This window comes from Acartia tonsa, chromosome 3 (genome assembly GCF_053477335.1).
Source record: "Acartia tonsa isolate MP-2025a chromosome 3, ASM5347733v1, whole genome shotgun sequence".
Taxonomy (NCBI): domain Eukaryota; kingdom Metazoa; phylum Arthropoda; class Copepoda; order Calanoida; family Acartiidae; genus Acartia; species Acartia tonsa.
Genome location: NC_137262.1, coordinates 19,500,766 through 19,528,687, shown reverse-complemented (window position 1 = coordinate 19,528,687; position 27,922 = coordinate 19,500,766). Strand labels below are relative to the sequence as shown.

The 27,922-nt window shown below is 30.8% G+C and overlaps 1 protein-coding gene across 1 annotated transcript in view; it reads right to left on the bottom strand.

Annotated features, from left to right (window-relative positions):
- The window catches only part of LOC145313588 (ras and EF-hand domain-containing protein-like), a 31,270-nt gene extending 11,329 nt beyond the window's left edge, over positions 1 to 19,941 (bottom strand). Inside the window, exons 1-17 of the mRNA XM_080153053.1 lie at positions 19,877 to 19,941; positions 19,352 to 19,430; positions 15,993 to 16,092; positions 14,969 to 15,075; positions 14,360 to 14,430; positions 11,543 to 11,624; positions 11,144 to 11,229; positions 9,993 to 10,059; positions 7,440 to 7,502; positions 7,116 to 7,159; positions 6,189 to 6,273; positions 5,772 to 5,830; positions 3,278 to 3,334; positions 3,068 to 3,136; positions 2,759 to 2,821; positions 1,980 to 2,039; positions 917 to 987 (exon numbers count right to left, since the gene is read on the bottom strand). Coding sequence (XP_080009179.1) covers positions 917 to 987; positions 1,980 to 2,039; positions 2,759 to 2,821; positions 3,068 to 3,136; positions 3,278 to 3,334; positions 5,772 to 5,830; positions 6,189 to 6,273; positions 7,116 to 7,159; positions 7,440 to 7,502; positions 9,993 to 10,059; positions 11,144 to 11,229; positions 11,543 to 11,624; positions 14,360 to 14,430; positions 14,969 to 15,075; positions 15,993 to 16,092; positions 19,352 to 19,430; positions 19,877 to 19,908 — 1,195 coding nt within the window. The 5' untranslated portion in view covers positions 19,909 to 19,941. The remainder of the gene's footprint in view (positions 1 to 916; positions 988 to 1,979; positions 2,040 to 2,758; positions 2,822 to 3,067; positions 3,137 to 3,277; positions 3,335 to 5,771; positions 5,831 to 6,188; positions 6,274 to 7,115; positions 7,160 to 7,439; positions 7,503 to 9,992; positions 10,060 to 11,143; positions 11,230 to 11,542; positions 11,625 to 14,359; positions 14,431 to 14,968; positions 15,076 to 15,992; positions 16,093 to 19,351; positions 19,431 to 19,876) is intronic.
- Between the last annotated feature and the right edge of the window lie 7,981 nt (positions 19,942 to 27,922).

Genomic DNA, 27,922 nt, shown 5'->3' with positions numbered 1-27,922 from the left:
ACACGTTAAGCTCATTCACGGTTGGCTTACTACTTATCAAACTATAACTGTTAATACATCAACATAAGACTGTAGCATGAATTTTATTTTAAGTCATAAAAATATGCAAAATGGCTCTTTTTGTAACCCATGGTCAAGTTTCATCGACAAAAATCCTTGAAAATTTGTAATTTATCAGAACCTATTTCGAGTTATGAATGTAACACATCGAAAGGTATAAAACAATGGACGGTAAATTAATCCCCCCCCCTCCCCTCCCCCTCCCATCTTCCCCAAATTATGTCATGCAAACATCTTGACTATTTTATTTTATTTATAAAACGTGGATCTTACTTAGGCTTAGGCAAGTGTAATTAAGAAAAGAAGCTTATCAAAAAAAAGTATGAAAAATCTGATATCATTAAAAATAAATAGAAATTTTGTTTTCCTTATTAATTATACAAGGACGAAAAGAGTTAAAATATATTTTACTTAATAAGCTTAAAGTTAATTCTTATTTTCAAGTAGTTTTAATGATTTTTAGTACTACTTAAGATATTATTTATTTAGTAGTTTTCTGTTTAATTTACTTAAAAATCTTTTCTGAACCTTTAGCTAAAAGTCCTTAATCCTATAATATAAAGTAGTAAGCTTTTTTTGTCTGTAGCGAAGGATCTCGCTAACCACTGAACCGATATTGTTCCCCTTCACAGTGAAGCTTCTTATAGGTCCCGGGATGGGTTTAGGCTATTTTATTTTTATTCTAAAAAAGGTCTGAATATGGTTTTAGGCTATTTTTCTGTCCTTCCATTTCCATTCGAATGTAGAATCCCTAGATTCTAGGGGCGCTGCCGCTAGTAGCTAAATATTGTACTTCTCCTTCTCCCTCCGGTGGTGCATAATATGAAAATTATGTTTGAGATAAAAAAAAACTTACCAATATCATTAAGAAAAGTGCTGATTCTGAAAGCTCTTTCTTCACTCTTATCATCAGGATCCAACACTTCACTAGATAAAATAAAATATCAAGAATGACAAATTAAATTAAAAGTTTTTTTAACCATTATTTGACACTGAAGCAGTACCGTGCGGAAGGGGAGTCTCAACTCCCCCCTTAAATTAGATATTTTAACGGTCTGCCTTTACCTTTTCCCCTCCACGAATGGATACAATCCCCTCAACCACCTGGTGAACTGCTGTGCACGCCACTGCACTAATGTCATGTTGACATTTTTCCTCTTTATAGTCACAGTTGTAATTTTTTTATTTAGTTACAGCTGAATCATTTAATGCATATGTATTCTATAACCATTATTTATTCGGATGCAATATATGTGTTTGTTGCATGACAAGAAATTGCAGAGAGGCTTTGCTCTTAAGTATTATGTAATTATTATACAGTAATAAGGAGCAGCGATATTGTAGTCTTTTTAAAAGTAGTATTTATAAAGATAGACATTATGATTAAAGTAAAGAACTGCTGTTCAAAAAAATACTTATTACAAAGAATCCCCTTCCTTGCCGACTGTCAAAAACCTGTGCACGCGCCTCCACAATGGCATATAACATTTATAACTTTTCCTATTTCTTGTATTGACTTTTCTTGATTATTGATGACAACTATATTTTACCAAATTATTGAGAAGCTAATCCAATAAAATATTAGATAAAAGTATTACATAAGATGCTCAGAAATCAAAGGATTGTTTTTTTCTCTAGCTTTAAACTCAACTCAATAAAAAAGAAACTTTTATTCAAAAGAATAAATTCAACAATTTAGCAATCAAAGACTATTTTATATAAATTTAAGTAAACTCTTATTTTTTGACAATAATAATTTGTATATTAAGGAAAATAATACATACAAAATAATGTCTTGTTGGCATGGGAATAATTTTTTTTACATCAAATTATTACAATTTAATTATATGGTAAAAAACGTATTTGTTTTAAATAAATTTACTGTGTCTCTCATTGAATTGGAGGAAAAGCTTTTATACCTGGAATTAATGTATCCAAGTTCATGTGCCAGGTGGCCTCTCTGATCCAGGCGTGGAGATCTTAAATTAATATCTTGTTTTAGGGCGATATTGTTACCACCCCCCCCCCCTTCCGCACTCCAATAGTTTTCTGTATTTTTTTAGATCAGTCTAGAAAATTCATATTACTTACAGCTCTTAAAGTAATGGTCAGACGGACAAACAGATCATATGCTTAAAGTTATCGGAAATTAAAACCTTAGAAAGGCATCTTTTAAAGTGTTAATTATTTTAATCTTCTTTTACTCTCTTTAGATCCTTCTCCAAAATTTTTTTAGGTTTCTAATTTGTTATAAAAACGTAGATTCCTAAAATTTGTTTTTAATATTCTGATTTACAAACAACGAAACCTTTGAAATTAATCTTAAATAGAAATAGAAAAAGAAAACAAACATCATTTTTTAATTTATTTAATATCAAAAAAGATTTAAAATTAGATTTTTTGAAAAGAAAAGCAAATCTAACTAATCTCCTTTTTCCAAAAGGTTTTATCTTCTACATTGCATTGATAAAGATTAGAGCAATATATATATTAATATTACATCATCATTTTCTCAATAAAAATTGGGTTTCTTCTTTTATAGAAAATATATTAATTACTTTCTTTAAAATATCTTTAAAAATAATAGTTGCTAATTTCTTAAAGGTTTGTTATATTGTTTCTAGTCTTATAATCTAAGTGATGTTTTCAAAAAAGTTCAAATGAAAAAAGTCAAAAGCTTTTCACTAATCTAAATTACCTCTGAACATCAACCATCTCCATCATATGATCGTTTGTATCTTGTAACTTGCGGTTTGCATCACTAAATTCAATTAATATTAGAACAAATATATCTAGATCGATCAAAAACTTTTTTCCTTCCAAATATTTATCAGCTATAAAAGTCAAGATTTTATATCTTAAATCTTTGTTAATGAAATAATAAACATGAAAATGATATCTTTTTGACCGATATTGCAAAGTAAGAACTTCTAAAAAAATGTGCAATCAAAAGTTATTTTGATCTTGAAAATTCAAAACACCTGTCAAAAAAAAAATATTAACTTACTGTAATAATTGTAGCTGTTTCTGTAGATTATCATACTGATAAACATACTCCATCATACTTTCTTTCTCACTAAATACAAACATCATTCTTTAAAAAAAAGTAAAAGGATGTCCGTCTGTGTATGTGTTTCCGTGTAGCGAAGACTCTCCCTAACCACTTAACTGATATGATTCTCCTTCACAGTGAAGTATCTATTTTTGAATTGATTACCTCGTTAACTCGCCTACTTTGTGTTCATATTGGTTTTTCAACTGGCTCATTTCGGATCTAAAAGTAAAAAACATATAATTAAGGGTTATTTTCAGTATGCCACAGAATCATATTTATTGGATTATTTCCACTGGATTAAAATGGGTTATGAGACACGCTGAAAAAATTGTATCGTATTGTATTATAGAGACTTTTCCACGAATAATGGAATAAACAAATCTGAGATTAATCTCATAGATCTTTATTTGCCTATCCCCAGAAAACTCTATATAATACAATATAATAAACTATTATTCTGACAATTTGTTATTAAGATATTCAATAGATGTAAATACTAGTTGGGGTCTCGAGTTTTCTTCTCCAAAATTATAATAACAGAATGGATGACTTTATATTCATTTGATATGATTTGGAGGGAGAATATCCTTCAATTCAAGGCTCGGCAGCCGCGCCTCAGCCGCATGTAAGCCTCAGGGAAATCATGGAACAATTTTAAAAACCAGCCGAAAGTCTATAACTTAACCAAATCATGGCAATCCTTAAGTTCAAAAACTATTCTAAGCAACCAAACAGTTTAAAAATTGAGGCTTAGTCGCTGCTGCCGGGCCCTGCTTTTCATCTTAAAGGATTTCAATTAATTAAAATGAATATTATTATTGATCCAAATCATTTTAACCATGAACTTTTAAAAATTTAATCTTATATAAGAATCTGATTAATTTTGTCCAAAAATCAAATTTCTATCTAGGTTTAGAACACAGTAATAGTGTCTGACTGATTATGATGTAACAAAAAAATTAGCCAATGAGAGGCCGTTATTGACCAATGGTAATATTTATAGTGGCCTCTTATTGGCTAATTTTTTTTGTTACGTCATAATCAGTCAGACACTATAACTGTGTTCCTAGGTTTATATTTCAAACATTTTATCTGATTTCACACCTCTTCAGAAAATAACAAGTTCACACACAATCCATAGTTGGGTATAAAATAGAAAGTTTATATTTTTTTAATTAATTTCAAATTACCAAGATTTGCCTTTTAAATCTTGAGGACGATTATTCAGAACAGCTTTTTATGGTTATTAAAGTTAACGGCTTTAATAATTAAATAAAATAAATAAAAATTTTGAGTTTTATTATTTACTAGCGGCTACACCCCCTAGAAGCCTCTAGGGGCAATTAATGTGGGAGATACCCTCTCCCAAAATAGTTAAAAACCTTCCCTGGACCTATAAGAAGCTTCATTGTAAAGGAGAATCATATTGGATCAGCGGTTAGCGAGATCCTTCGCTGCAGACAAAAACAGCTTACTACTTTATATAATAGGATAGTTCAACAAGGATGACAATATCCATAAGTGAACGGATAAATGAACAATGTTATCGCGCAAATGTAAAATGAGAGGATAAACATGAGAGGATAGAATTCAATGATAAATTACGAAACCTAAATATATCTTTAGTAGCATGTCTGCCATACCGTCTTTGAAAATGGGTATCATCACAAATAAAAATAGTAGTCGATCAATACAATAGCAGCCAAGAAAAACACATTTTATCAATTGCGGTATTAACAGATGGACAAACAGGCAACGTAAATTACATAGTAGCTTTTCTATAAAAAATATTTGATGTTATAGCAATAACTCTATGGGGTCCTCTTGTGGAAAAAAAATAAAATATTTAAAACTAAAATTCCCCATCCCCAAAACAAAACTTAATTGTAAATTGAAAATTTTGATTCTTTCTTTGTTTGTAAACTCCAGTCTCAGAGAGGGGTGTAAATCAATATATTATGCTCTAATTATATATATGTAATTGAGAGACAAGGACACATAAACAGTTGCTATACACAAAAAACTTTTTTCAGAAAATGCATTTTTTTAAAGAGGATATGTTAGCATTTTCTATTTTTAAATATTAACAGGAAGTTCAAGGGACTATAGTAATTAAATTAATCTATGACCATTTCCTCTCCCAATATTACAAGCTAACCAAGGGAAAAATTTTAAATAATGCTGTGTGGCTGGTAATTGATCATCTATTGTCATATCCGTGTAACCCTTTAAAAAAAGTAATGACGCCATAATTTGAAGATTTTCTGAAAATCATTAGAAAAAATTTAAAGGATATCTACAATCTTAAAAACTAAATTTACCACATAAAATATAAATGGTAAAATTTAGATGAAAAAAGAAGTAAACTACAAGATTAGTTATGCGTTTGTTTCTTTACGATGAATATATTAACATTAATTGTGAAATATTTATCTTTACTTTTAAACAAGAACTCTTGTCTTAATGACCATCGAGTAGTATAAGTGAATCGAATAAAAAATCCATAAAAACGAAACAACAGAGGGAGTTAGAAGAAGGTTAGACGAAATATGATTAAAAAACCATACATCAACAATGGCATATTTGTACGAGAATGGCCAAGTCATTTGAATTAGTCTTTATAAAAAAAAACACTTTTTGTATTAAAAATTATTACTTTAGAATGGCAAGATTTGTTTGTGTTTCACCCACGAGTTTCTTTAGCTCCCTGTTTTCCTAAAACAAAGACAGTTCAATCAAATTGAAAGCATTAAAATTATTGAAAAGTTTATTTCAGTATGCAGTTAAAGACAATATTGTATTTTTAAAGACCTATTCTCTTTGTAATTAAGAAGAACATACTTTAAACATGGCAAACCAATAAAAATCAGCATTTAAAAGAATATATAGTTGCAAAATATAATAAGATAATTTGATTTTATCAAATGATAAAATATATCTGATTTAATATATGTATTCATTAAATAAAGTTATTGTAGAAAGGGACGTTGGTTAAAAATAGCAATCTAAACTTTATTTGGACTTCTTGGTTATTAGCTTTCTTTCTTTTCACAAGTAAAATCCACTAAAATACCTGTGTAGCATCATCCAATTTTTTCTTGGCCTCTGTATCAACCTGGTCCTCCTTGTTCATCCATGTGTCCACTTTCTGGAATAACCTGCATCAAAATGATTTTAGTCATGTGGTTGTTTTTGCCTTCATTTGATCCTCTGGTTATCCAAATTTTTGTACATAAGTATTCTCTCAGATTACGTTCATTCGATAATAAACGTGCTTAATCTTAAGAAAAATCTTTTTTTTTAAACACTCAAAATGTAGGTAGATCTTACAATCTGGAAAAGGAAAATCATGTTCAAATGTTGAGTAGCATTATTGATGGACAATAAAACAGTGACGCAAGTTCTCGAAGATACTATGATTGTTTAAAAAAGGAAACCGAAATGAAATGAACCCAAGGCATTCCATTTCATTCTCTTGGCGGCTATTATAGTTGTTATATAATTGGATAAATAGGGCAGTTTTCTTAGTAGGGAAGAAAATCCCATCCTTCCCCCCCCCCCCCCCCCCCACCTTCTGACCTTCAACGATAAAATTTGATTCCACAAAGAAACGAAAAGAATTGTGTAAAAGAGTGTATAATTATTTTAATAATTTTAGGTATTAAAGTTTACTTTCGTTGTCATATAGGTTATTTCACACCGTCACTGAGAAACTGCAGATAAAATACGTCAATGTTAAAAAATAAATGAGAACAAAGGAAAGATAATTTACGTAAGATGTTTGATTTATTTCGAAAATAAAAGGTTTGGCAAATTAATTTTGTTATTTGTATGTAATGAATTTAATTAAAGAAACATTTCGTTTGAGGCTATAGGGGAATTATATAAAGTAATAAGTTGTGCGCATGTCCCGAAAGATCGCGTAAACGGCTGGACAGATCGTTACACAATTTACGCTACGCGAAAGAAAAAAAATGTATAAAAATTCATGAAAACTTACTTTAGATGCGATTGTAACTCATTTATTTCCAATTCCATTTTTTCCTGAAAGTATAAAAATCTATCGAATTACTAAAGTTTAAGTCAATTAATTTTGCCCTAAAAAGATCCTTATTTTAAGATAATAATGCATACAATTTTATTTTATCTTTTTTACACGATCACTAATGCAATAAAACATGGGATTAAATATCAATAGGTTTAAGAAAACAATAATTTATAGGGTTTTATTTTTTTAGTTGTTTTACTTATGGTATTTATTTTGAGAATATTTGTCTATGAAATGTGCCAGGAAAAGTTAGAAAAAATGTATTTTAATTAAGACCTGAAGAGCCCTTTTCTCAGCATCGAAATCATTCTTAGCCTTCTCTCTAGCAGCTGCTTCAACCTAAAAACAAACAATATACTTTTACAAACGAAACGGAACGAAGCTTTTCCATAATTAGGCTGTGTTTGTCCAAGTATTTGTCCGTCTCTTAGAATGTTAAAATCATAGACATATTTAAAATCAATGCAATTGTATATGTATAACTAGCGGCTTCGCCCCTAGCCTCTAGGGGCTTTGCTCCAAGAGGTGATCAAAATAAAAATTAGAGCCAAATTCGTAAAAGGACCAAGGAAATCTTCAGCAAAAAAAAGGACCAAGGAAATCTTTTACAAAAAAAAATTAAAAAATTTTAAAAAAAATTAAAAATTAAAAAAAAAATTTAAAGTTAAAAAAAAAATTTAAAATAAAAAAAAAAAAATTTAAGTTAAAAAAATTAAAAATTAAAAAAAAATATAAAAAATTAAAAAAAAAATAAAAAAAAAATAAAATAAAAAAATTTAAGAAAAAAAAAGTAAAAAAAAGACAAAAAAAAGTAAAAAAAAAGAATAGATAAAAAAAAATAAGGGGGGGATTTTTTTGTTTTTGGGGGGGTTGGGGGTGTCCCACCCCCCAAGAAAATAGCTTAAAACTACCACAGGACTAATAGGTATATACACTCAAGAGTAGAATCCGATCGGTTCAGTGGTTACCGAGATCTTAAGCTTCAGACGGACGGACGGTCGGACAGACAGACAGACAGACAGACATCGTACTACTTTTTATTATTGATAGCATCATTAGGGAGTTTGTTCATACAATTGATAAATGTTGGTCTTTTTTCTATATTCCCAAGACGATTAGAAACAACCTTATAGATAACATAGTATTTTTTCGACTAAAAATTATATCACTCAATAATTTTTATTGTTGTTTGTAGACTATATGATTTGTTGAGGCTTGTTTTTGTGGTCAATTTTTGTCAAATCAACTTTTACAACAATTCATTTTAATGTATTACTTTAGACCTTCCTAAAATTAAGTATAAATAAAGCACAAATAAAACATTTTTGTCGAAGAGATAAACCTAGATTTCATAAAGTTAAATTGAATAAATAAAACCGTGTCTAAAAATAATTATCTACTAAAACAAGGAAGACAACATTCAAAGAATTAGGTAGGAAACAATCAAGGTGAATAAACAGATGCTAAGAAAATATTATAATTTTTAGATAGTTACTCGTTCATGTTAATTACAATTAAATATAATTAATTTATAATAATTTTTAAATAAGATTTTGAATAACAATGGTTAATATTAATAGAGCAGCTTTGCTTCATAGATTGTAAAAAATCCAGGGATCTTATATAAGGGATAAGACAATGGGCGATAATAATTATGAACACCCCCAATAATGACAAACAGAATTATTCCTTGTGTAGAATTAGATTTTGATGGAAACGTTCGGAAAGTTCTAGTTTGAAACCAATTAATCATAATTCATTAGAAGTACCCAAAGTTTTTGAGCCAACGAATAAATATGTTAATAAAATGTGGGTAACAGTGTGCTTTATGGTTCAATATCCCCTCTCTTCATGGGAAAATCTATTTAAAGGCCATTATACCTATTTTCAAATGGGGTAATTCTTTAACATTTAGTGCACTTATTAGTCCCTGGCGTTGTGACCTACAGACCCTAATCATATAAAAGATTTCCTCTAATAAATATAAAATTCTACAACGCGGAATTAAATTCAATTTGTGGGCACAAAATTGATTCCTAATTTAATTTCCGTCAGATATATACAATGTTAGGTCAATGGAAAGATATTAATGTTTCCCAAATTCTATTTGCTTGCAGCGAGACAGGGGACATTACATTGTAGATAATACTTGTTGTACCCAAAGTTTTATTTATATTCACGCTCTCTCATTTGTTGGCTGAAAAACTTTAGGTACTTAAAATTTATTGGTTGCTATAAACTAGCAGTGCCTAAACTTTTCCAACAATGATTCTTATCATTATTTATACGGAATACGGATGTACATCAATTTATTGTATTTGTAATTTTTCTTTCATTATTCTTTCCCTTAATTTCTAGATTTTAGATATTAACATTTAAATTCAATTTACATACATTTTTCCTAACTGTATTCTAAAACGTTTAGGACACTTGTAATTCACATTTTAGACAAAAAGTTCAATGACATAAGAAATTAAACCTCCATTTGTAATATTTCTTAGTTTTATAAGAAAGAGAGGGGTAGGTTTCTGGTAGAATCCGTAAAGGTGTGTGTTTTAAGGCTTAAAAATAGTAGTAGAACGATAATATTCACTAAATATGTGTATTTCTTATTGAAAAGAACTATAGACATTTTTTTTTTAAGTTAACAATATGAATTCGTAACATAAATTTGTATCGTTCTACTACTGTTTTTTACTTATAACACATAACCTTTACGGATTTTACCAGAAACCTACCCCTCTCTTTATGAAATTATTTTTCAGAAGTAAATAAATTTTCCTTTCTATCTTTTTAACCGTTATCAGGATTTTAAGTGGAAATATTTACCTTTGCAACTTGAAGATCAAGCTCCGCCTCAATCGAAGCTAGATGGGCGCTGTGATTTTCTCTTTCCCTTAATAATAAAATTGATAATCTTTATAGTGCCTTTAAAAAATGACGATATATAAGAATAGTCCATTATTCTAATATGACGTAATTCGGGATTTTTCAGCCGAAAATTTTTTAATGTATCCCCCTTTTTACAGGCACCCAATTTAAGAACTTTTGGCCGAAAAATTCTGAATTAAGTCATATTAGAATAATGGACTCTTCTAATATGACGTCACTTTTTATAGGCACTATAAAGCGTGCCAATAGAATTATAAACTTCTTTGTCTTTGCTCTCAAGTCAAACAGCAAATCTTTTTTTTCAGAAGCAATGTTGAACTATTGAGACAGCGCAAAATGGCACCAAAAAATGAAGTCATAAATTAAAGATTTCTAATGAGAGGCCAGTATACATTGTAATTGACCAATATGGTAAAATTTATACTCGCCTCTCTTTGATTATTTATCACATGACGTTATTTTTTTGGTGCCAATATGCGCTGTCTCTGTACAATTAGATAAATTTAATGAAAAGAGAACTTATCCTTTTTTGTAACTGCGTTTCATGTTTGCATTCATATTATTCTAATCAGACTAATTACAAGGTTTGTTGGCAGAGTGTATGAATACATATAAAAACTTTTCATCATGGATCAGAGACGAATAATATGCGAGAAAAAAGTAAGCAAAGAAAGGGAAGGAACACACTTTTCTTCCTGAATTTCAGTTTAAAAAAATAATACTGATATTTTCTTTAAATTGCAGTTTTTTCCGCTTTACTTATGGAAATCATTTGCTATTCAAAAAATCTTTTTCCGCTTTTTTATGCCTGTATCCAAAAAGTTTTTATGTAATCCATAAACTCTACTTAATAAACGGGGCACAGCTTTTTTATTATTTACTTTTCACAGTTTCATTGGAGGTTTCATAGCAAGAAATCTAACTAAACAAATAAACAAAAAAATATTCCTAAATCATGAAATTTTTAGCACAGCAGCCACTTTAAGTTGTAATTGGATTATTTTATTTACTTTGTAATATTTTCTATATGTATTAAGTTAGCCAATGTAAAAACTTTGCTAAATAATTTGCCTTTTTATTAACCTTACCTATTAAATTGATCTTCTAATTGCTGTTGGTCTATTTCTATTTTCTTTACATCTTTTAGTAGAGAGGACAGCGCGTCTTCAAATCCCTATAAAAATGATTAATATTCTTATATAAAAGTAAAAGGATCTTTGTCTGTCTGTGTTTGTTTTATTTCGCTAACCGCTGAACCGAATGGTTTTTCTTTACAGTTTAAGTTCTCATAGTTTCTGGAAAAGTTTATGACTATTTTAAGAGAGGTTGCTACCATTCTCCGAAGAGAAAAGGCCTTAAGAAAAAAATACCCCTGTCAAAAAAATTTACTTTTCCTAAAATCAAATTTCCGTTTGTAAATGTCAATACTTTTAAACTATGCATGTAAATTTGAATTTTATATTTAACCTCAATTAACATATTCCTACCTCAATAATATGCGCAGGGGCGTTGCTTCCCTTCAATTCATCAAAAATATTCATGATCTTATCTCCACTCATCGACAAGAATCTAAATAGAATATGTTGTCAAATGTTTTGCTAAGCTCAAGGTGACAAAAATACACATTAAATTTCATCAGGGAAAAGGGAATGATATTCTGACAAACAATTCTAAAAGAAAATTTTCCCACAACCCCTTCTCCTTTTCCTCCCCTTCTTATCCACCCCTCTTCAGTTACATGAAAAAAATATACCCCCACCGTACTTTCAAAGGTTTAGTGATTTTTTTGTAGAATTGATTGTTAGAATAGGTAGGCCTGAATTTCATGAATTTGGTTTTATTAAAATTATGTGAATGTGTCCCATCTAATCCACGTGGCGCGTTTACAGTAGTTGTTCGATATTCTTTAATTACAAATTAAAAACACTTAATCATTGTTAATAGTTAATAACTATTTATAAAAATCATTATTCATTGAACAATTGATGAAGTTTTGTATACCTCTCATGTTGTAAAGTTGATAAAAATCAGAAAAATACAACAAAAACAATATTTGATAACAATATAAATTAAAGTGGGTATGGGAGCTTATTCTTGTTGTTATAACTAGTTAACTTGTATCCTGGTTCAGACCAATTTAATGCTTTCCTGAAACGCGCAGAATAAGCATCAAGTAATTTCAGGGCTCATAATATTTAAACAAAGACTGAACTTCTCATTATTACAAATTAAACGTATGCTGTAAGTTTTTATAACTGTTATTCTACAGGGTCTGAATGAAAAGCTTAACTTAGAAATACGAAATTAGGCTCCCAAATTTCTGAATATGTAAAGAATAACAATTTTATGATTATTACATATGTTAAGAATAAGATTATGTTTTTAAGGTTATAACAACTCTTTTAGTTATTCTTTGTAAATCAGAGAGAAAGGGACAATCAAATGCTCCAAGCAAGATAATATATTTTACATTTTTAATTAATTGTTTATAATTTCTCTAACGCATCTTTAGATTTTCTTTTTCATTTCAAATTTCTGCCATTTTTAGTTTACCTACTCCCCCCCCCCCCCATATCTTTCTCTTTTTCTTCCCTTTTCTATGAAGATTCCTTTTACAACTCTTTTCCTTTTCTATCCCCCATTTCATATCCTCTCACTTTCCCACAAGTGGCCGGTTGAGCTATGATAGCTACCCTTATTTTTGAAATGAATATGGAAATTGCAGGAGGGGAGAATTTTTTTTCTCGTATTCATTCGAATCCGGTGGATAGGAACCGGTTCTCATCCATACGAAAAAACTATGTCTAGCATCGTATTATATCCAGTTTTCTACGAATATAGAAATGTACAATCATAAGATTAAAACTAGTTTTTTTAGCCGGTGCCTTCGGCACCACGGGGCTAAAAAAACTAATTTTAATCTTATAATTGTACATTCTATATCCGCGGAAAGCCGTTTATAATAGGAAACGGTTCTCATCCATACGAAAAAACTATGTCTAGCATCGTATTATATCCAGCTTTCTACGAATATAAAAATGTACAATCATAAGATTAAAACCAATTTTTTAGCCGGTGCCTTCGGCACCTCGGGGCTAAAAAAACTAGTTATAATCTCATAATTGTACATTCTATATTCGCGGAAAGCCGTTTATAATACAATGCGAGAATAACTGTTATATGTCTAACACAACCACGTGGGGTTACCGGGTACAAAATATAACCCTAACTGACCTATAGTAATAAACAAACAAACGAAAAAATTCCCTACCCCCACTTATTTTCAACGTCTTTTAATAGAAGGTTGTGGGTTATTATCAGTGATTAAGAGAACACTTTGCTCTTTTTTGAACACCTTCTCAATTAACCTTACAATACCTTTCATATTCTTTACCCTTTATCCTAACTGATCTCGTTATCGTTAAAAACAAGCAAAAAGAAAAAAATAGTTTAACAGCCTAGCAAGTAAATACTAAATACATAGACGTCCAAGGGGGGGGGGGGTAAAGGTGTGATTACCGCCCCCAAACAATTTTAGTGGGGGAAATAACCCCCCAGAATAAAAAAAACAAAAAAAAATTTGGCGCGCCAACAGTTTTCAGGGGGGGTAATTACTCCCCCCAAGCAAATTTTACCCCCGGGGTAAAATTTTTTTTTTGGGGGGGGGGGTAAAAAAAATTTGCGGCGCGCTTCGAGCGCCATTTTACCCCCACTAAAAGCAAATTGCCCCCCCTTAAAAAAAAAGTACCCCCCCCCTTCCCCCAAAATAAAAAAGCTTGGACGCCCCTGAGTAAATAAATATGTTATTTCATTATTTTCCACCAATAAAGAGGTTATTTTTGATAAAAATAATAGTATATTTTTCTTTTATAACTGGGCACAAATAATTGTGGATGTGTTTTTTACATCTTTAGTAGTAACTAGTGTTAGAAATAGAAAAATATTGGTAATATAGAGTTATTACTTTAAACTGTTCTTTTTCCAATGTACTCAGAAATAGTTTTTAATAATACATTTTTTTTTATACAAAGCTTGTTTAATTTGATATGAAATTTGTAATTTTACTTTTTGATCATTATTGTAAGTAAAAGTATGAATTTAAAGATTAGCCCCCAAATGCTGTAAAATAAACATATAAAAAAAATATATCAAACGTTTTTAGGGGTCTTATCTTTTACCATGTTAAAACTTTAGTACTCTAGAGGTCTATTTTTATAGTTTAAATAAGTAGAAGTAGTTACTTTTCTTTAATGAATAGCCATTGATATCATCTTATTTCCAAAATTGAACAGATTTTAGCTTACTTTCTTGTATTATCTTTGCCCATATTATCTGCAAACAACTGCCATGCTTCTCTGGCTCTTTCGTGTTTCGCCTTAATATTAATTTTTTTTTTGTTTTTTAATGTTTTTAAATACTAATTATTTTATTATTTATTATAATTTTAGAATATTTTGGACTTCGTCAAAAATGACGTCACCGAAACTGTCCCAATTTTGTATAACTTTTACGGAACAAGTTCCAATTACGTCATATTTTTCTTTCCCGAAAAAGAGAAGAGGGAAAGAAAAAAAAGGGAAGGGGGGGAGAAAAAAGAGATGGGAGAAAAGGGGGTTTTCCCCATCTCTTTTGAAGAGATTTTCTTCCCCCCCTCCCTTTTTCGGGAAAGAAAAATATGACGTAATTGGAACTTGTTCCGCAAAAGTTATACAAAATTGGGACAGTTTCGGTGACGTCCTTAAAAATGTGAAATATCAATGTAAGGAAACTTCAGACCTGGGTATATAATCTAAATAAATCTATTTAGCCAAAAGAAGTATGAAATGTTAAAATCAAGAAAATGGATTCTGTAGTGCACTTTTATTAGCAGTTTTTTTCTAACAAAACAAACACATATTATCCCTTAGTTTTACCTCCATTTCGCGTTGAATTTCCTCTTCATCTAATACTTCAAGTGTATTTCCTCTGGGTAATCCACGTACAGGAAATAGAGACATCTGAATACTACCCCTGCGGGACCCTGTAATTATAAATCAAGTGTATATACCCAGGTTAATCCACGTACAGGAAATAGAGACATCTGAATACTACCCCTGCGGGACCCTGTAATTATAAATCAAGTTTATATACCCAGGTTAATCCACGTACAGGAAATAGAGACATCTGAATACTACCCCTGCGGGACCCTGTAATTCTAAATCAAGTGTATATACCCAGGTTAATCCACGTACAGGACATCTGAATACTACCACTGCTGGACCCTCTAAATATAAATCAAGTGTATATACCCAGGTTACTCCACGTACAGGAAATAGAGACATCTGAATACTACCACTGCTGGACCCTCTAAATATAAATCAAGTATATATACCCAGGTTAATCCACGTACAGGTAATAGAGACATCTGAACACTACCACTGCTGGACCCTCTAAATATAAATCAAGTGTATATACCCAGGTTACTCCACGTACAGGTAATAGAGACATCTGAACACTACCACTGCTGGACCCTCTAAATATAAATCAAGTGTATATACCCAGGTTACTCCACGTACAGGAAATAGAGACATCTGAATACTACCACTGCTGGACCCTCTAAATATAAATCAAGTATATATACCCAGGTTAATCCACGTACAAGTAATAGAGACAGCTAAATACTACCACTGCTGGACCCTCTAAATAAAATCAAGTGTATATACCCAGGTTAATCCACGTACAGGTAATAGAGACATCTGAATACTACCACTGCCGGACCCTCTAAATATAAATCAAGTGTATACCAGGTTAATATACGTACAGAATGGCGAGACCATGTAATTTGGAATCATTTTTTGGAAATTCATTGTGATTTTATTGGCATGGTCACTTCACAATTGTGCTATGTTCGTTTGTCCAAATGATAACTCTTTGTCTAAATAAAAATAAAAAAATCACCTGGCACCAAAAAATCTCTGAACCCGAAAGAGAAATCTTCGAAATTAATTTTTCCATCCCCGTCATGGTCGAGATCAGCAAATATTACGTCACTATCCTCCTTAATTAAACAAAGATATTAATTATGGTAGCGTAGCTACTTTTAAAAGTGTTTCTATATGTAATGATTTTTTCAGCAGCGATAATACTTTCAAAGTTTAAGGGTAAACTCTAGGCTTTTCTGTTTTTTTTTCATCCCCGTCAGCCGACATTATTTTAGTTTAAACAAGATAGTTTTACATTTTAGTTCTTTAAAGAAAAAGATAAATATTTTTTGGGGTGGTAATTTTTTCCTGGGGCAATTTATCTGCGGAGGGTGGTGCTCTAACCCAAAGTATCTATAAATCCTAAGATTTACTGTAAGGAGAACCATATAGGTACAGCGGTTAGCGAGATCATTCGGTACACACAGACACATAAAGAGACATCCTGTTACCTTTATATTAGGATTAATAAACTATATTAAAAATCACGCAACCTTGTTAAAATATCTGTATCTCTATAAAGTACTTTGATGCCCTGTTATATTAACAGTATATTCACAATTAAGATCACTCAAACGGCTAATCTTGGACAGTATATTTTTTAAGTTATAGAAATATATATTGTATGTTAAATATAACTTTTGAGGGACAATTTCCTAAAGAAAAAAAAGAATAATCATAAGTTTCATCTTTAGCTGTCCAAAAAGTAATTAACTTTCATACAAACTATTTTCAAAATGATATATACTATCCAAAATACGGTAAAAAGGAAAAATAACTTATTTTCTGAATCATATGTTCTTTTTTTTCGTTTTCACATATTTTCTTTAAATCCATCTTCAGTAATTTTATAAAAGAAGGTGTATCAACTTTTTTTTATAGCTAGCCGGTTATTTTAGTAAGTAGAAGATGTAAAATTTTTCATAGAATTCAGATATGCAATCGGTTTTTTTGTAGACCTCTTATTTTTTAAGTAATTTAAGTTTTTTAAAGAAAGATTAAGTCGATTTTAAGGTACTAAAACGCAACAAAAAAAGGAAGAAAATGTCCATTATGTACAAAAATAGTAAGATCTTTAATTTGACACCTTACTTTTTGAATTTTGTCAGGTAATTATTGAAAAAATTGATTTTTCTAAACCCACGAGAATAAAAACTTTGAACTTAATTTTATCATTTCACAGGTAAAAAAATATGGGTTCATATATACCTTTAGAATCAGAAAAATATTACGAATCCATTGTAAGTAAAATTGAAAAAAGTAAAAAAAAATAAAAAATAAACAAATGGCCAATTATATTTTTTGTTCAGGCAACACTTTCGTCTTCCCTTTTTTACCCCCTCTTTACCCCCTCTTTACCCCCTTCCCATTTTTATACTCAATTCAAGAATTAAGACGTTGCCTGTATAATATAATATGATATTTTCATATAATTCCTTTTATTGTGTTTATATACTATATTGTAAACTTTTTTTTTCAATTTTGCTTACAATGGATTCGTAATATTTTTCTGATTCTGAAGGTATATATGAACCCATATTTTTTTACCTGTGAAATGATAAAATTAAGTTCAAAGTTTTTATTCTCGTGGGTTTAAAAAAATCGATTTTTTCAATAATTACCTGACAGAATTGAAAAAGTAAGGTGTCAAATTAAAGATCTTACTATTTTTGTTCATAATGGCCATTTTCTTTCTTTTTTTTGTTGCATTTTAGTACCTTAAAATCGACTTAATTTTTTTTTTAAAACTTAAATTACTTAAAAAAATAAGAGGTCTACAAAAAAAAACGATTGCATATCTGAATTCTATGAAAAATTTTACATCTACTACTTACTAAAAGAACCAGCTAGCTATAAAAAAAAAAAAGTTGATACACCTTCTTTTAAACATCTTTAATTTTTAGTGATAAATACAGGAAATTTAAGTATTTTTTGTTAAGAAAGTCTTAGGGTCCCTTTAAAATCACCTTTACTTTAAGTACAAAATAGGAGTTTTCTGAGCCAAACTGTTCTATATATACTATTAATTTCTCTCCAATTGCTCAGTTTTCTTTTAATCCCTAGCCTACTCTGAAATGTTTTTCAAACAAAATCATAATGCTGTGCGTTTTTCTTTTGCCACCATTTGACATAATTATCCTTGTTTTCTTAGGTCTGTTTAGTAAGACATGCAGAGTATCTTTGCTACAAAAAGTAATATTTGTACATAAATCTAGCCTAATGCCAAAATTTGCCTGTAAATTGATTTTTTATGTTAGCTTTATAGTCAAGGTGACCTATAAACCATCACAATATATAGATAATAAAATTAATTATTTGCAAAAGGGAAAATTGAAGGTTGTAGAGCAAGAAAGGGGGAGGGGGGTAGGGTTAAAATCTCAACTTTGAGAGGCCTAAATAATTTCCTGGAGATACATGTCATTTGTAGAGAGGGTGTCCCCCAGGCCCAGTATGTTACTTTTTAACCTAATTTTTCATGAGATATTACCTTTAACCCCTCCCTCCTTCCCAAATCCCTGTGATACTTCCTAAGGGTTGGTTTGTAGTTTTTGTTTCTAGTTATATTTTAAAAAATCGTCATTTAAAACTTACTTAACTTTAATTACTGCCAATTAACATAATATTCGGTTACTCCATTACCTCTAGAGCATAGGCGTCCAAGGGGGGGGGTAATGGGGCGATTACCCCCCCCCCCCATACGATTTTTTTCATTTTACCCCCCCCCCATTCAAAATTTACCCCTACCCTGGGGGTGCCGTAGGCACCTCCAACCATTAAGGAGGGGGTATTTACCCCCCCCAAACAATTTTGGGGGGGTAAATACCCCCCCCAAAATAAAAAATCTCTAATAAAAAAATTTTTAATACTATATATTTAATAAAATTTAAATTACCCCCCCCAAAAATTTTACCCCGGGGGTAAATTTTGGGGGGGGTGAACTAAATTTACCCCTGCCAACAGATTTCAGGGGGGGTAATTACCCCCCCCCCCAAGCAAATTTTACCCCCGGGGTAAAAATTTTGGGGGGGGTAAAAAAAATTTGCGGCGCGCTTCGCGCGCCAATTTATCCCCCAAACACAAATTACCCCCCCCCCTAAAAATTTTTTACCCCCCCCCCTAAAAATTTTTTACTCCCCCCAAATTAAAAAGCTTGGACGCCCCTGCTCTAGAGTGTACCCACAAATATCATACCTGGACAATATGAAACTGTGAACAAAGATCATGAAATTTATCAGAACCAATAAAAACTTATCCTCAGGATATCATAACATAGGTTCACCCATGAGGAGATAGGTACTCCTATGATTAGATAGTTATTCCAATAATACTTATTACCTGGGCAATATCAAACTGTGAACAGAGATCTTGAAATTGATCAGGACCAATGAAACCTTTCCCTTCAGGGTCACACTGACTGAAAATTAGGCACATTTTAATGATCTTTTTTCTATCACCAGAGTGATAGTGTGTTTAAAAGAATAGTTAAAATGTAATAAAAACCTTTAATGTAAGCAATTATTTGGGTTCCCTAAATATTACAAATTCCCCTGCAAGAAAGTTGTTTTGACAAAACCCCATATATTTAGGTTACCACACTTTATCTCTCAACCCAACCCCATCGAAAATAAAATTAAATTCACCCTAGGTTAAAAAGTTTGGGTTATAAAAAACGATACGGTTCGCAAATTGTTTTATCCGCACTCTCTCTTTTTTTTCTCTCCTTTAATAAAAGCTTCGACGTTCTCCCAGTACCCCTAATGTGTTTATATTAAATTTTCAAAAATTCTTTCTGACCAGTTATTCTAATTTATTATGTTCAACATAATGGACATTATTACTCTTGTTTATAGTTTTGATTACCTGAAAATTCCCTCTAAACTCAAATCTGACATTTCACATATAGTCTAAAACCTGGATAATACCCTTCTTTTAATATTTTATAGAAAGCTAAACTTTAAAATTGATTAATTTAATTCAATTCAAAACTTTAATTTAAAGATAAACACAGATGACAACATCCACAAGTATTAAACTACAAAAAAATCACGGATTGACAAACATAACAAGGATGACAACATCCATAAGTAGCGAAGCACAAAAAATCGTGGATGGGAATAAGTACAAGTAGATTTAAAGTGTATTTTAAAAATCAAGAATAGATTTATAGGAGAAAATAAACACGAAACCTTGTTTTATTTTGTATGATGACGACATAATAGATGCTCATAACAATGGGGAATATTATATTGATACTGGTATCCCAAAAAAGTTTGAAAATTTGACCATAATCACCAAAGATAAGGGGAAATATGTAAAACATATAAAAAAAGCCCAATACCTGCTAAAGGCAGTCTGACTGCCATGTTTGTTTTCTTAAAACGACAGGAAATTTTATTTTGATTTCTATAACTGAAAAATTTTAAAAATCGGACCATAAACACCAACGATTTGGAGAAAAATGTGCTAAATATAATAGCCTAAAACCTGCAAAAAGGCAGTCGGACCGTCATGGTTGTTTTCTTTAATCGACGGGAAATTTAATTTTGATATCTATAACTTAAAAAATTTTGAAAATCGGACCATAAACACCAAAGATATGGAGAAAAATATAAAAATAGCCTAAAACCTGCTAAAAAGGAATCCGACTGGCATTCATTTTTTATACTTAATTATGCTCCTAATTAATTGGAATGTTGACAAGAAATTTCAGCCTTCTATCTTAAACAGGAGCCGAGAAAATCACGTTTCCCCTATTCTGTCTTAGACGGACGGACGGTCAGACGGAAAGACGGACAGACAGACGGACGAATGGACGGACGGACAGACGGACAGACGGACGGACGGACGGACATTTCGAATTATAGAGTAGCTACGCTTCTAAAAAGTGAGATATTGGAAAGGTTTTCACATTCAGCCCAAAACATTGAAATATGTGATATTATAGAAACAAGGATAACAACATCCAGTAAGTAGCGAAGCGCCAAAATCATTGATTGACGCACGGTGAATTATAAATCAATTATTATAAAGAAGAACATACGAATAGATAATTGGAGTGATGAAAATTACGAAACCTTCGAAAAATAAAAATATGTCTTTTGTTGCATGACTGATAGACTAGCATACAAAGTAAGCTGTATAATGTTTGATTTTCTGAAGAAGGTATCCTCAAAAAAATCTGCAATCTATCTTAAATAGCAGAAGAGAAAATCAAAAATATTTGAAAAATGTAAATTTATTTATGTTTCTAAGGTTGTTTTTACACTTGTTAATATCATGTTGCAAATTTAGCACTAAAATTAATAAATATTAAATTTTAAAAAGTAATTCGAGAAAATGTACTTTAACGCTTTAAAATTGAATTTGAGCTTGTCATATGTACTTCTGTTTTCTAGCTAGCATTGCCAAAAAAAAGCGTATTTTTCAACCTTTTTATAAAAAATCTTTGTATTTATGACTCACATATAGCAGACAAAAAACATGTATACATGTAAATCTATCACCACTACACTATGTAAAAATATAACTGACTAATAATCGATTCAATGTTAACGTAATCATAGCTGAACACTTGTTCATAGTATTCACACGCAACACATGTTCTAGAAACGCCATTGTTCCCTTACTCTGTGTGTATGTATGTCTATATTTATCTGTGAAAAGCTTTTAATTCATTTTTTTTCTATTTTATGGACTAAATTCTGTAAAATTTCTTGGGTTAGCCAATGAGTTAGGTTTCCCTAAATCTTACATATCTATTAAGTCATTTGAATCTATGTAAGGCTAAGGAAAACCTAACCTGTAGGCTAGAAATCTTTTATAGGATTTGGCAAAATTGTGCAGCCATTCCATTGAATGTGCATAATGCATTACTTACTATACAGTATACATCTTTAAAGTGTTAATCTTTTGCTTTTTTTGGTGTTCTGATTCGAAAAACTGTCCTAATTTTTTTAAAGATATAAATAAAATTTTGTTTTTGGTTCTTCACGTCACTTGTCTCTAGAGTCTAAAACATACTTTTATATTTTCATGCTATGGTCACAATCGGACTTGTTATTATATTATATTATAATACTTCAGTCTTTGTATTAGATGTAAAGGCCAAATATAATATTTATATTATATGTATATATTCAATTTATATTTTTCCTCTGAGGTAGAGGACAATGGAAGATGAATTGATCCACATCACTCTCTTTTTCTTAATAGTTAAAATATCCAGGGGTTGAGCTGGCGCTTCACTATTGGGAGTGAAATATATTTATAATTCAATGTCTTATCCCCTACTCCCTGATATTATTTTATCCTGAGTGTTGATAATTATGCGTACCTGTACGAGATACTTGGAACAAATATAATTATTAGATCAGATATAATATTTTTAACTCGAATCTTTGATTATGGAAAGAAAACGAAATAACGGAATTCGTTGTAACTTTAAATTTTTGATTAATTTTAAAATTATTTTATAAATTTGTTGTGCTTTTAATGCTCTTATCGCTCGAAAAAAGTATGTAGAAAAATTTTAAACTTTCAACTTGATCAATTTTTGATGCTATTCGTTTCATAGAGAAAGCCCAATCTGTCCCGATTTTGTATCACTTTTAAAAGTGCGATTCCAGTTACGTCATATACGTTTCGGTAAAGAAAAAGGGAAGGGGGGAAGAAAATCTCTTCAAAAGAGATGGGAGAAAAGGGAAGAGATTTTCTTCCCCCCTTCCCTTTTTATATGACGTCACAGGAATCGCACTTTTCTAAAGTGATACAAAATCGGGTAAGATTGGGCTTTCTCCGTTTCATATTGATTTACTCTTTAAATTATGTTAATACATAATTTGATGTCCAGTTAAAAAAAAGTATTCTTCATTTATTCTATTTTCAAAGGATGCATTTTTGATGCAAAACCTTTTTATTCCTCCTGTCCCCAGCCAAAAAAAACCAAAATGAGTGAATATATTGAATAGATATATAAATAGTTACAATTTATTACGTTAAATATTTCTGATCTATTTATATAAAAAAAATCATGGACAAAATCTTTACAGTAAAACATAACATAATTTAAGAATCTCAAATTACATAATTCATAAGCAACGCATTGTTTAACCCTTACAGCTCGGGCCCCAATTCCCACCTTAATAGATCGGGGGGGGGGGGGGGGGGCTCCAAGAGCCCCCCCCCCTCTATCTCGGCTCCTGTTACAGATAAAGACGTAAAATTTTTTTCTGGTGGTTCATGTGTATTTTTAGAGAAAATTACTTTTTCTAGTCATAGCGGCCTGGCCGCTCCTTAGCCGCTTTTTAGCGGCCAGCCGCTAAATTTTAAAACAGCTGTAGAGCGGCTAATTTTGCAGCTAGGATGACCAAATTTTAGGACGAACTTTTATTTTTCATAACAAAAAAATTACTTTTTCTGATCATCGCCTAAAAACGGCAAATAACGGAAACCGCCATTTTCGGCGGTTACGGCGGTAAAACGGCGGTTGGCGGCGCCAATTAATATTTTTATCTGTTTGTTGTTGCTCAAAGATTTACCAAAAAAATTATAGGTCTCTAGCTGTAATAGAAGCCACGATATTCATGATATATGTCTGTAGTAAAAGCCGGACAAAAATCGGTCACAAAGTCGGTCAGGGAGCGGTCAAACGGTCATAACACCACTTTTCTTAGAAGGTCATTGATATCTAAGTATTCACTAAAAAAAATTTAGGTTTCTACCTTATACACAAAAGTCATAATGTAGAAATTAAGATTTACTTAGAATTTTTTTCTAAATTTGGTGCTACCCAACCGACTTTGACCGGACACCACGACCGACACAGACCAGATATCCGAATAAAATCAACTCTTGCCGACGTATAATTACTAAACTTAAAAAGTCATGAAGTCACAGCACTCCATCTTACCTACAAAAAAAATGAGATTGAAAAAACTAGAGGGGGGGGGGCTTTTGGAGCCCCCCCCCCCGATCTGTAAGGGTTAAGAAATAATATAAAAATAATACAGCAAAGCCTCTCAGAAGTAAGTCTCCTTTTACCAAGGTATTAAAGTTAATTTACAGTCATTTTGCTTCACATCAAATTTGCTGTCTACGAAAATTGTTTTCTGTATTATTTATTTACAATTTAAGTCAATGATTTATTTTTCCAGTGAATTTTTGTCCTCATTATTGTTCGTTTCGGCTTTTAGTTAGATCTTTAGCATCAAACGGACAGACTGACAGACATATATCTGTTATGTTTCATAGATTAGTAATATATTTTTCTTCCTTTTTTTGCTATTGCACCAAAAATGAAAGCTATATATAAAGTATGTAAACATAAAATGCTTTACATCTCATGAAAAATCAATAATCTAACATAGCAGAGATATTGCACATTAAGAAAAACTTATTTCATCCAATGTTCATTTACATGTTGTGATTAATAACAGGTTTAGCGGATTTTTTTTGGAAAAAAATATTATTTTCAGGTACTATATCCTATCTCTCTCCAAACTCTATAAATTGAATAGTAGATAAACAGAGAAGGGGGACGACAATTGGCTAGTCTCCAAAGTTTTATAATAACGTTTTCTTATTCTTTGGATTAACAGCTTTGGGGAATTTCATGGATTTTGATTATTTGCATTAATGGGGGGAGTGTCTAAACGTTTCAACCACTTATTGTGATCTATATAAGAGGTAATTTTGTGTGTTATCAAGGGAGATATACATTAAAATATCGGCCATTGTCTTATCCCTTTAGATCTCTGAGATAAATATGTAATAAAACACAGCATTAGAACAATTACAAGTATAAACATTTGCAACAAAGCAGAGCCAAAAATTCAAATTACGCTACCATTAGAGAAAAATTATATGAAAAAAAAGCAAAAAAAGAATAAGGGTTAACATGAGATATTTATTTTTATTAGAAATTAAGAAATGACTGTTACAGATATAATAATGGATTAATTATGCAGTAGCTTCGCTATTAAAAAAAAAACACAACACTTTTACTCTCTATCAGATAATATGCTGGCTAAATATTCTGAAATATATTTTAGAAGATTCTCTCTTAAATAATTTGTTTTTATAAGCGAATCTACTTTATAATTCACTATTTTGTCAGTCTATCAATCAATCAGTTCATAACGCTGAAATTTTTAGTGAAAGATCTTATGAAAAAAGCGTATCTAGTTTATACATTGGTTTGTCAAGTCTGTCAATCGGCCATGCTTCAAAAGACATATTTTTTAAGTTTTTGAGATGTATGTAAATTCATCAAGATCTTCATAACGGACAGACAGTCGATTCACAATTTTTATGAAAGTTTTACATTGGGATGGATTTGGTGGCGAAGTGTTCAAAATAAACTGTTTTGAGTTCTTTTAGAATACTTATTTGTTATCCTAGACTTATGCAGAGTTTAGTAATGTAACGCTTGTTAGTATTCTTGTTAATTGGGATAAAAAATCAATACAGCTACATTTATTTTTCCTTTTAATAAAATCTATATTATAGGTTTATAAAATAATTTAGAGGTAGCAACGCTATTCATAAGTAAATTATTTTTCCGTCTGTCTGTCGTTCATGTTTCAAAAAACAAAAATACTTGTTTTAAAAGGTTTCGTGATTTCTTTGGTTTTTGGAATATTTGAATTTTTTTTTTATTTTTTAGGGCAACTTAAAGTCAGTTATATAATCTACTTTGTCTATTAGTCTATCAATGTTTATTAGTTTCACTACTTATTGATGTTAAAAATTAAACCATTTTTAAAAAAATGTTTATAGGATTAGCAGAAATTAAGGGGGGGGGGGGGGGTTTATGCAACCATCTCGTAATCAGTGAGCAAATGGCACTTAGAATTCGAATTTCCATCTATAATTTTGCATGAGTAATCCTTGGTAGATCTATTTTCCCTAAATCGAACAAAAAGTTGGAAAAGTAACGGCTAACGACTGGCGGCTCATCTGTTTTGCCATTTGTTTGATATCTATATTGCAAATTAGTCACGAAACCTCTCTCAACATAATACTCTTTTCTACTCCAAAACGCTATCAAACGGTTCTAGACGGTAGCTGTTGGTACTAGAAGTTTTAAAATTGGTTATTGCTATCATTTAACATGAATTAAACCAAAAATATGTTTTAAAAAGTTGATTCCTACGTAATTGATGATGGATTTACCCTGAAAATAGGCAAAAAACGGCTGAACGGCTGAGCCGCTAGCCGTTACTTTTCCAACTTTTTGTTCGATTTAGGGAAAATAGACCTACCAAGGATTACTCATGCAAAAGTTCAGATCGAAATTCGAATTCTAAGTGTCATTTGCTCACTGATTACGAGATGGTTGCATTAAACCCCCCCCCCCCTTTATGTTTACTTTTTTTATACTTACATAATATAAAGGTTGTTTTTTTGCATATAACAACTTATTCATAATAACTTTAGAAATATTAAAAGTCGTGAATTAATTAAATGTTTTAAATATTTTATTTCTAATTATTTAAGATATCTATCTCTGTATCCCTAGAAACCTTCAGAACATTTTGATATTCATGAAAACTAGGTTGGGCCGGATATCTGGCCAACGTTTGATATCCGGCAATTTACTAGATATCCGGCCGGATAACCGGATATCCGGCGTCAAAAATCAGCCGGGTATCATGTATCCGGATAGTTTTAATATCCGGTATCCGGCCGGATATTAAAAATGTGCGGATATCCGGCCCAACCCTAATGAAACCCAACATTTAGGAATAAGAATCGCAAGCTTTTATATCCATAGACAGGTACAAAATTTCAGAAAAACAAGTAGAATGTGAGAATTGGTTTTCATAAATTGAAGTAATTTCTTGTTGTTGTTTTTATATAATTTATTTCGAGTTAAACTTTTATTTATGTATTTCTAAATGTTTATAATAGATAAATTATGAATTATGGAATATAAATCATGTACATTTGAAGTATGAGATATTATTATCTTTTTTAATAGAAACTCATGAAAATCATTTAGAAAATCAGAATTTAGACCCATATTGTTTAAATTGTTAAAGCAGATTTTACAACAAACACTGATTGAGAGAAACAGTTTAACATGGTCCATCTTGAGAAACATTCATCTTTACTAATTTTTAATGACCGATCTTAGGCAATTGGAATTAGCAATGATAGTTGAAAAAATATATCATTTTTAGCAAATATAGGGTACCAACCATTAAAAAATAAAAAATTTCTTTAAGATGAATGAATTCAGGGGTGTAATTATTAAAATAATAGTCTAAATATAAAGCCAGTGCATGTTTAAAGAATTTTGGGTAAAAGCAAAAAAATAACGAATGTTCTATACTTCTTTCTACATTACATAGATTACATTTAGTAGAATCACTATGACTAAAAAGACCTAGTTTTCGTTTTGAATTCCTACAGTCAAAAATATGTTTAATAAAATTTGGGCTACGAGTTTCAAGATATACATCACTTCCCCCTCCACTCAAGTATATTTCATTTTATTTTTTCGCATAAAGTAAGTTTGTATTAGCGTAGCGGAGTTGGCAATGGGTTCGAATCCCTACTAAAACGGTATTGTTCTTTACGTACTATTGCCATTGTCAGATGATGTCAGCTGATTGTTATTATGACTTGAAATTAAGGTGCTGAAATCAAATGATTGGTCTAAAAAGAGTTTATAGAGTTTATCAACCATCAAACAAGTTTTTAATATTTATCATAATCGTCCTTGTTTTAAAGATACTTGTCCTTGAAAATATGCAAAAATGGGATTGTAATTTTTCTTTATGTGCAATTTATATTCGCAAACACTGAATTAAAGAATTTAAGTTGTCCTGAAAAAGAATTTTAACAAAGTCCAACTAATTTTTAGTGGACCACCATTATCTTTCCATCCTCCCCCCCCCCCTC